General features: G+C 41.5%; 1 protein-coding gene across 1 annotated transcript; it reads right to left on the minus strand.

The window, feature by feature from the left end:
* Positions 1-1040: 1040 nt before the first annotated feature.
* fam161a (FAM161 centrosomal protein A) lies at positions 1041-10153 on the minus strand (the record flags this gene model as incomplete). The annotated part of the gene is made up of 7 exons (XM_080758892.1): positions 1041-1398; positions 2764-2900; positions 3948-4047; positions 4990-5157; positions 5481-6635; positions 7561-7817; positions 9980-10153. The coding sequence occupies 7 exons, from the start codon at positions 10151-10153 to the stop codon at positions 1041-1043; spliced, it is 2349 nt and encodes a 782-aa protein (XP_080615018.1).
* Between the last annotated feature and the right edge of the window lie 877 nt (positions 10154-11030).

Consider the following 11030-nt stretch of genomic DNA (forward strand, 5'->3'; position numbering starts at 1 on the left):
GTGTGCTGCTGTCGGGCCCGTGGCGCGCGCCGCGTAAAATTTGGACCGTGTGCACGCCCTTCGAACCGTCTGATTGGGCGCGTGTGGTGCCGCGTCATCGGCGTGAGGGCGGACTTCTTTTGACCAAAAAGAACAGATCTACAAGCTTAGCAACGCGTCGCGACCGTGCGTTGTTGTTAAGCTTGTAGATCTGTTCTTACCGTTGCCGTGCAACATGCCATCTCTAACCAAAATGCAAGAACTTATTTAATAATATATAGCCAAATTGAACCATTCTATTCTAGTAGAAATACAGCTAAACGTAATCATTTCTATTAACATAATAATTTAAACACAATTGTCATTTTAGAAATGTGCAGATAGATGCACGTACTTACTGTATGTTGGTTAACTTTGGCAAAGTGAGTTTAACTTAATGTAATCAATCAGATAGGACTTTTAGCTGTTTGGGGGTATGGGCTATCAAGGCCAGAATGTCTTTCTTTTGCCACTCAGTGTGCGTTCACGGCTTCCCACATAACTTCCGGGTATGATTATGTCACGCGCATACCCTCTATTAAGAATATCATCTGGGGACCCCTCAAAATCATTTGGGACCCCACAGGTTGAATATGAGTGATCTGATCGACTTCACATTCGACTGCATTCCCTTGGGTCCTCAGCTGCCATGAGTGAAGCAGATTGGATTGTACACTACAGGTCTCGAAATATGCAAAGGACTGACAGAGATTTTCTATGAATAGATAGATGGCAATCACAGATAGTTACAAAATGTATTGAACTGAATATAAACACTTTTTATTGTCGATGTTACAAGAAACTCGTAATACTTTTTAATGTGATGACAGTATAGAAACACATTTCTTCTATAATACACTAAACAACGTTTTAACAAAATAATATTGCTATATAAGGTCCCATTTTTGCACTTGGGTCCTCTATAAAGACTCAATTCATCCCTCCCTGGCATGTAACCTTGTTTCTTTCCTGACATTTTGACAACTTCATAGAAAATAATTTCTGTTTTCCTCATCACTAAGTTATACAGTGCTTTCAGCTCTGTCTGAGCCCTGACTATTGCGACTGTGCTGGTTACTTCTGTTGCTTTCGTGCTCTTTAATGAGGTCATCATCCTGCTGTCTTTCCTCGGTTAAGTCCTTCTCACTGTTGTGCGAGTCATTCTCGTGATCGTGATCATCCGAATAGTGGTCATTGTCATCTGAGTAATTTTGGGCATCTCCGTTGTCAGCCTCCTTTCCATCAGCGCTACCGTCATCTTTTTCATCCTTGCTGGATTCAATTTTGTCCCTCTCCTCTGATCCTGGTTCGGCATCTTCGTCATCCAAGTAGACTTTTCTGAAGCGAACAGGAATATAGTCCATATCTGCCTCCTTGTCGCTAAAATATCAAAAGAAGTAAGTCATTAGAACTATCTGCAGAATGCTCTTATCTGATTAGAAAGCTAGCTAATTACATAAACAATCTGCAAGCAATCTGTGGCTGGATGGTAAATAAGAGTTAAAGCTATGTATGATTATATAAAAGTTATAGAACTAGACCGGCGCACTGGCCTACTCGGGGAGCACACAAGTCAGGAATGATGTAAGCTGGGAACGACACAAGTTGGGAATGCGTGAATTCCGTTTGTGTCCGAGCATAGGCATGGTAACGCCCCACCTGCCTGTGATTGGTCTACTGACACTGCCCGTCTTGACTGTCCTCCGAGACGCGAGGTTACTCCGTGGTGAGAGTGAGAAATAAATAATAGGCTACAAGAGAATGACAGCTTGGCACGCGCAACAGAATGCAGCCTTGTAACTAACTTGTACGTTTTATTTTTGTAGAAGAGGCAAACTAATATTGTTTATGCCGTTTGCTTTGATTGAATAACACGTATGTTGTACTATGATTTGATTTGGGTGTGTTCTAAATAAAGTGTTTGTGTTGATTATCGTGTATTAATCTAATTATAGTAAACTAATGCTATTACACTACAATGGATAAAGATGAAGGGAAAATAGATCTTTTTATATACAATAATGTTTCAAGTTTACACAAATTACACAATAATCAACACAAACACACCCAAATCAAATCATATTATGGCGTGCATGTTCAATCAATTATTCCATCAAAGCAAACGGCATAAACAATATTAGTTTTGCCTACAAAAATAAATTTTACAAGTTAGCGTTCTCGTATCACACCATACTATACTATACTGTATAATTTCCCACCACGGAGTAACCTCGCATCAGACTGTCCACCATATCCACCTCGGAGGACAGTCAAGACAGGCAGTGTCGGTAGGCCAATCACAGGCAGGTGGGGCGTTACCATGCCTATGCTCGGACACAAACGGAATTCACGCGTTGGAAATGCACGCTACAGGAAGTTATGCAACACCCATTATACCTGTTGTCAAGAGTACTTATTGTACCGTTTTTAGAGAACCCAGTGCAGTACTTGTTACAACAATGCTAATAAAGTTAGATATATTACAATCAATTTATAAACGGGCAGCAGCCTATTTGGGTAGAAGGCAAGTCAGGAACGATGTAAGGCTGAAATATATGAACCACCCGTTTATGCAATACACATTGTACTTGTTGTTTATTTGTTGTCAGACTCAGAGTACCCCAGGTACACGACTACCCGTTGCACTCTTACAACAGATACAAGGGGTACTATAATGTAACAACAGTAGAGAGATAAGGATTGAGATTGGATGGTATTTTACCAGCGGGTAACTAATATATTTACCTTTGTTTAGATTCAGTGGAGCTCTTGCGGGCAGTGCTTGTTGACTTGGGCACCTTCCTACTGATAAAGTCCTCACTCAGGCCACAGCTAAGCAGGGCTTCTGTGTATCGCTTCTCAGCTGCCAGTTTGGCATTCCTCTGTATCAAACACACAGACAGTTGTCATAATGCTATGTAGGCCTGTCACAATTATTACATAATCGCAATTAATTGAGATAACAATTATTTTCATGTTGAAAAATGTTCATTTTAAATAGTAGAAATGGCCCATCTACAAGCTCAAAACACATCACACCATGACCGTTTATATTTCCTATTTGTTTACAAAGCCTAAAAGCCAATCAAAAATGTATTTTGTATATGTAAAATGTTAAAATTTGTGACAGCTTTAATGCTATGTTCATCAAACCTACAGCCTCTGCATTTTTCAAAACTTTAGGTCCCGACACACCAGGAGGGTGTAATAAACTATATGAAAATGTGTCGCAAATATTTCACATCAAACTATTTGTTTGTTAATGCATCATACATTGCGTCATTTCAAAAATTAGGTTGCTTTATTGCTGAGTAATATTCGTGTTCTGTGTGGATGTACACGTGACATAAACAACAGTTTAAATTAACGTGAATTAATCGCACAAAAAAAGGCCTTGCTGTTTCAAAAATTGTGTAAACAGTAAGAATAATATATTAATTAAATAATATCTAACGTTTACACATTTATAAATAACAAAACCATTTAATAGGGTAAGTAGTACAGTCAATAAGAATTGTACAAACCACAATGTGAACCTTTTTAAAGAAGTCCTTGAATTAAAAGTAGCATGTTAGTGAAAATAACATACTACCGGTACTAATAAAACTAATAAGGAAGTAAACATTATTAGCCTGGCATGGCCAACGTGGAACGTCAGTGTGGAAGATTTATTTCCAAGGGGCGGTATAAACAGATTCAAACGCCACAGCCACTTTGAATAGTGGGCACTGATTGGTCACCCACAACTCTGGGTGAGCGAAATGTAATTCAAATCGAGTGACAGACAAATCTGCACAGGGTTATTTATTTTAGCTGTGGCAGATTCGTCTGGTTTCCAGGCTAAACAATCTTTGACAGTCAATGATATATAATTACTGTATGCTCACACTACACATAACCTGAAACCCATAAAAGGTCCAGGGCCTCACCTGTGCAACCTGCTCTAATAGCAGAGGTCTCCCCTTTACCCTCTCCTGGATCTCTTTGATCTCCTGCTGATACTCCCTCTTGCGCTGAAGGTCTTGTTTCCTATATAAAATATACATACTATGATCAACCAAACAATCACAACAGTCTTCTTTCAAAACCTGACAAGCAACATACACACAGAATATCCTGACATACAAAGTGTGGATAACAGCATCAGCTACCATAACTACCAAAAGGGAGGGAGGTTGTGTACTGTATGTGTGTGTGTGTGTGTGTGTGTGTGTGTGTGTGTGTGTGTGTGTGATTAATTGATTGAAATATGTATTAACAGTTTGCAGAATTACACTACATTTCAAGCACAAACTCAATACAAAGACTGTTAACTGTGAGTGGACGACCCAATTAAGCATTACACTTGTTTACAAGAGGGTCCACCATGTTCAATTCATCAAAACATTTAGAGGCGTACAAATAAACAGGAATTCATCATAAAGGAAGCAAAATGGGAAAAGAAACATTATACAGTGAGGGGGGGATTCAGATTTTACGGAGGCCAGTTTCGAATTGCAGCCGTCCGTAGGTGCCCTTTGAGAGCGGTTTTGAAGGAGTCAAGGGATTCACATGTCTTAATGACTGTTGGTTCCATATTTTGGTGGCATAGGAGCGAAAATAATACAGAAGTACCACTAAGTTGATTAATATTACAATGACAAAATACTACTTTGTAGAAAGAAGCTAGGAATTCTGACATTCTTTCAGCTACATTATCAATATCTTTTATATCATAATCTTATACAGACAGTTTAGTTAGAACATGGTTAAAATAGTATGACATCAGGTCTTAGATCTCACAGTTAATAAAGCAGAACAAACTAATCATTTTTTATGTGTGAAATAAAGTACTCCATCCATCCCAAATATAATGATACAATTACATCTGAAATGTGAATGTAGTTACTGTGCACTGCAGTAACAATACATTTGTAGGGGTGAACAGTAATAGTGTCTTGTTTCTTTTTTTGTTTTGTTTTTTTGGATTACCTGAACTCTCTGAGTTTGTTCTGGTTGGTCTGTGAGAGTGCCAGGTGGGGATCGTTGGCCTGAGCACGCTTCAGCACTACCTTCTGCAGATTCCTCTCCTTCTGCTTCCGTTTCTCTCGCTGTATCTCCTCATCTTCCTCTGCCTTCTTCCTCTGCTCAAGCACCTTTCTACTCAAGGAAGACAATCAAGTCACAGATGGTGGAAGACGTGTGGAGAAGGGACTTTGAGGACTAACTTAGAGACTTGAGGACTTTTAGGTACAATGATCAACTATGGGGTATAGTGTAGGAGGAGGAAGTCTGTTGTAGGTGGAGGGTTTGGGGTGAGTGTTAAATGGGAAATGAGTTCCAGAGGGATTTACAGTATCCATTGTAGAATTAAATTAAATAAATAATTTTCACTGTCAATATGTCTAAACGGACCATGTGGGTTCTGAGGCTCTGACTATCTCGTCTATCTAGGGTGCCATCGGTATCCACTATAATGGTACCTCACAGCCTCTTGGCGCTTTTTGGCGGCATCTGTGACTTTTCCTGGGAGGAGCTCCAGGCTTCCTGAGAGAGAAGAACAGAGACTAGAATTGTGTGTGCGGGCGGCCCCGGACCAACGTCTCAACCGGGGGCTTGTCAGTTCTTTTTCAATGTCAGCCAGAATACGTTCGCGGTGTGAGGAGATCTGGGACGTCCTTAATTGGAAGGGTTCACACGTGGTCACAGGTCTCACTTCCTTTCGGGTTTCCAGGTGCTTCAGGAAGCGCCTGTAACTGGCGTCAAAGTCCGGTATCTCTTTATTTATCTTAGGCCTGTGGGAGTCTTCTTCAGCCAGGGAGGCTGTCTTCCGCTCACTGAGTCGTTGTGCAAGAATGCTGGATGGCATAGAAGAGCTGCAGAGCATCTCCTTAGCTCTCATTTGCATCTTGATGGCACGATACAGCTGTTCCTCCTTCATCTGTTCCCCAGTCGCTGCCTCATACACAGCCTTGGGCACAGGTTTAGCCCTAAAGGGCGTCACTGTCTCCTGCTCAGAAGGCTGGAGGTGACGGAGCTGCTCCTCTCTCTGCACCTTCTTCAGGCGCTCCCGTTCCAGGAAGCTGAATGGCTTCTGGACAGATGGTTGCCGCTCGCGTGTAGAACGGCGCCGCTCCTCTCCACGGAGATCTCCGTGAAGTGGCAGGCGAACATGTGCGGGCAAGGGGCTGGCGCGGAACTTTCGCTGGCACTCTGTAACCTCCTCCAGTTGCTTGCGCAGCTCTGCATTCTCATGTTCAATCTCTGAGCGAGTTTTGATGCCGCGTCGGCGTCTCTCTGCTTCGCGCAAGGTCATGTGGAAGGGCTCTGGGACGGTAACCCTGTGACTCGATTCTTTACGTCCCTGATTCTTCTTTCCCCTCCCTTTTGTCCTGTTATCTGATGGCAAACTCTGGAGTGAGGAGGAGGATGGGTGACGGTGTGACAACTTAAAGTCCTTCCACATGTTCTTGATGTGATCTTTTGGATCTTTCTCCATGTCTTTAGCATTGGCTTCCTCTTCATCGGATGCGTCCATCTGAGTCCAACAGAGTCCAGAACCTCTGCGGAGCTCTATAGCCGAGTGGAACTTCCTCAGTCCTTGTGAAGCTGCTGGGTTGCCCTTTACCCAGGGTAGTCTAGTGAGAAACACATTCTGCTGTTAACCAAAGGTGATTAATTTTTCATAATATAGAGAATTAGAATATCACCACTAATACATAAAGCTGATAAAATATAAAAATTCAGGCCCGGACGGCTGGCGTAGACGTCCGGGCACCTAGGCTAATCCATCCTGACAGCATGTCGGGGGGGGGGGGTCTACTGTCCTATGAAATAAAGGCATAAAAAGCAGAATAAAATATAAAAAAAAAAACTAGGATCCATCCTGATACACTACGTTCCGTGGATTCTATTTTGTCACTTAGTAGCAAAAAAGTCCACGGAACGTAGTGAATCAAATGACATGACATGCCTGGCAAAAGTAACTCATAAGTTACTAGCCAAGTTACTAGCCATCATTTGACAGGCCTTGCACATTATAAATGTGCATTATAACATTATATGTGCATTGTGCACATTATAAATGTGCAAGGTAAATGGAGAGCACTCGTCGCCCAATTAAATGTTCCAATAGGAACGGGAGGAACTAAGCCTAAGTAAGTAAGCACATTATTATTTTTTTGCATACCATGAATATGCGTACCATGTTGTATGGTATGTAATATATATATATATTTAAGATATTTCTATTTAGACAAACATGTCATACAAGTCTTTTATTTTTTTCCACAATGATACAAAAGACAGGACTGTATATACTATTTTTTAATTTAATTTGCAATGCAGATAATGTTGGATTATAAATGTCAAAAAGGCTAGGATTGTGAAGAATTATTGACAATGTATGTCCCTTTAGAAGTTTAGATCAACTGAAATAATGGTAGCCGGGTAAACCCTCCTGGTCGTGGAATTCAATTTTATGTTTCATACTTTTATTTTACCAGGCTAATGTAATGTAATTATATATGGTGACTGATATTATCATGAGAAATAACAAAACACCTCTGCCCAGTCTCCACTGCTGCATCCAGGGGAGATTGAAGCTGCAGATTTTTGCGGTACATGCCCTCCAGTTCAGCCATGGTCCTCAGATGGGCCTTCTTAAGCTCCTCCAGTTTGCTGTAGTACTCCTCATTGGAGAAGAATATCTCACGCAGGTCCAGCTGATCCCCCGTTACCCTGTAGTCCTTGACCATGAGAGGGCTACTTCCAGAAGATTCCCTATCGCCAAACTCAGAGCCAGAGTCCTCGTATTCCATCTGAGAAGAAGGTGATGGGTTAAGCTTAATTTACGCACCTAAAATAACAGATCTACAAGCTCACAATGCATTGCTTGCGATGCTATGCATTTTGAGGTTGTAGAGCAGTTATTTTCAGCACGCAACACCGTCGTACAACAGACTGCATGAAGGATGTGCTATTTGGTGATCATTGATCTATACTGTGCATTTGAAGTCTGAATGATTTCTGTGACAGCATTACACAGCTTTTCTTATACACATATTGAGGTACTTGAGGTAAATTCACAGACTTCTGCCACATGTCTTTGGGTTGCATAGCAATTAGCAGAGCATAGCAGTGGGTGTGGTTTTCTGGACCCTCTGAAAGATCTGCCATTCATTTTTCCGATCAAGATTTACAAAACTATTTATACCAGTAAGACGCTTTAAGGCAACGGGCGACCGAAGGGCTGACACCTTAGGCTGACACACTGTACCGGAATAATGTCACTTCATTATGTCAGCACGGTCATAGAAGTTTCTTTTTAAATTGTCTCATATAAGCAGGGTGCATTAATCACATAAATTATTTTAAGCCTAGAATCAAGCCATCCAGGATCCTGGGGAGTCATGACCATAAAACCTTTGATTCTGTGAAAAAATGAAAATGAAAAACAAATGGTATTTATTAAATATAGTATATCATATAATAAAATATTCAATTTCGTATTATTATTATTATTTTTCACCGAATCAAAGGTTTTATGGTCATGATTCACCGGGATCCTGGATGGCTTGATTCTAGTCTTAGAATAATTGATATATTTTTGTAAATCTGTATGGGAAAAATTAATAGCAGATTTTTAAGTGGGTCCAGAAAACCACGCCCACTGTTGTGCTCTATATATAGTAAGTTTCATACACAAATGAATAGACAGTGATGTAAATAGGTTTTCAATGTAATTGATCCCTGGACCCAGGGGTGTTTCTTTTAAGATGGGTTCCCATGGACATTTTATGAGTCCGAGTACAGTACTGAGTACAGTATTGCATCCCAGGAGCCCCGAAGGGTGACACGGTTGCGTTGTTTCTCAATTTAGTGAGTCTAAGGATGTAGAATGCAGGCTATTTGCATCACTGAATAGATATATGCACGCCGCAACATTATGCCAAGTGTGTATTTGTGGTTTGACTCATTCAGTTTTGTCAACTCAAGAAGTGATACCAGGCTAGATTGAAGGTTGACACTACAACATAACTGATGTGTGAGTTTCATAAGTGATAACAGTAGGCTACATTTTGTGATACTCTTAGTCCCCATTTGATCCCTGTTGGGGGGGTTCTTGCCTGCCTCGGCTGCCATAACGAGGTTTAATGCAGGGTTGAGTTGCATTCCTTAATGGTGATACACTCTGTATCTGTCACTAGGGGTCAACCTGCCATCACCCAGACCAGAAAGGTCTCCCTAACCACCAAATCCTCCTGCAGCAGATCAGTGGTGGCACGGCACACAGTGTAATTACAAATGACTCCTCTTTGGGTCTAAGCTTATTATCCCCCTGCAACTGCAGTTAGTACAGCCATATGGTGGAGCACACAGGGTGTCTGTCGCAAATAAAGACGTCAGATGTCTGCTGCCTCGGTGCCTCCTCCTCCATCTCTCTTCCAATTATCATTAGTTTTTGACTAGACAGCTTAAGATCTTCCTCAGGCCGGGGTCCAGGCATTTTAAACTGCTGCATGAGAGCACCAGAGCATTGCTGTCTGTCTGTCCAGACGAAAATTAAGCATCTGGGATTATGATAGCACTGTGACTTATAATAATCTAGTCAAGGTAGGAGGCCAGAAATAGTAAAGACAACATAATATACAGGTCTAATCACGCAGGCTGGCCTGGAAACACTGGGAAATGAGAGAAGTTGACAATGATGAATGTTCCTACTTGAAATTTGTAAAGGAATTAGTCTACATTACAGCATTCCAAAAAGTAAAAAATTAAGGATGTCAGTCAACTAAAGCCAAATGTATACTGAAAAGGAATTCAGACGATCATGCGACCTTGACAGCTGAAAATCTGTAATTGTCGACAAGCGACACCGTTGTGCTTGTATTGCACTCAACTGAACTGACACCACACTCGCTGAACAATTTCTCATTCACCGTCTGGATTGACTCAACTGTATTTAGTCATTCACCCTCACCTCTCTTTGAAAGAAGTCCAGGTTGTGCCTCATGTTGTGTCCTGTTGGGACGGTACTGTATGGCACGGCTCGCTCACGCTCGTACAAAGCCACCGGCGCTTTGGTGAGCGGGTCCACTGGGGTTTTTAAACACGACGTGACCAACACATTTGTCCGATGGGCGTCGTTGGCCATAGTTTCTCTTCTCCGACTTGCTCTTGAGTTTGAAACTGTTACTTGGCTAATATCTTGTTGTTTACCGAGGAACATCCAGAATTCAGATCAGACAGCAGCCAGCAACAGGTCCTAACTCCTCCTTGGTAGCCTCGGAAACCCGGACGTTTTATTTCACCTCCTTGGTAACAGCGACGCGACGCGTGGTTGTGAAGGAAACGGTCAAATGGTGACAGGAAGTGATGACACGCCGGCGGGGACGGTTCCTTAGAGTATGGACGGGACCCCCCTATGGACGGGACTAGCTCTGGTCCATAGCTCTAATGAACTCATTAGAGCTAGGACGGGACCCCCCTATGAACGGGACGGGACTAGCTCTGGTCCATAGTTCTAATGCGTTACATTAGAGCTATGGACCAGAGTTATAGTGTGGTACGATGTGTATTTCCGTAGGATTTTTTTGCTAAAAGTGATTTTTTTGCTTTTTTGGCTTTCATAGGGACCAAACTGTCAGAAAATGATGGGGTTCAAATTTTCCCGACCCCCACCCCTTATTTGGGGGGGTCATATCTTTTGGGACCTCCCATAATGGTATGCCACCCCAGGTGAATAGGGAAAAAAAGTTAAATAATAGCTATCACAACGAAACTTCTCCAGTTGATTACTTATATTAAAAATAAGATTTTTTGTATTACAAGTTTTCTGAAATTATATGTTTAAATATGCAAATTAGGAATTATATGCGCTAATTTGCATACATTTCGGGACGATAAATCTGAAGATCGGATAAAGCCAGGTTCAAAATTATCATTTCATTTTGTTGGCACATTAGAGACAAAGAAAATTACTCATGGGATTTTTGATATCTCTAATTATCACTCCACAAATCAGAAAATAG

This window comes from Protomyctophum bolini (genome assembly GCF_963924005.1).
Source record: "Protomyctophum bolini genome assembly, chromosome: 3".
NCBI classification, from domain to species: Eukaryota; Metazoa; Chordata; class Actinopteri; order Myctophiformes; family Myctophidae; genus Protomyctophum; species Protomyctophum bolini.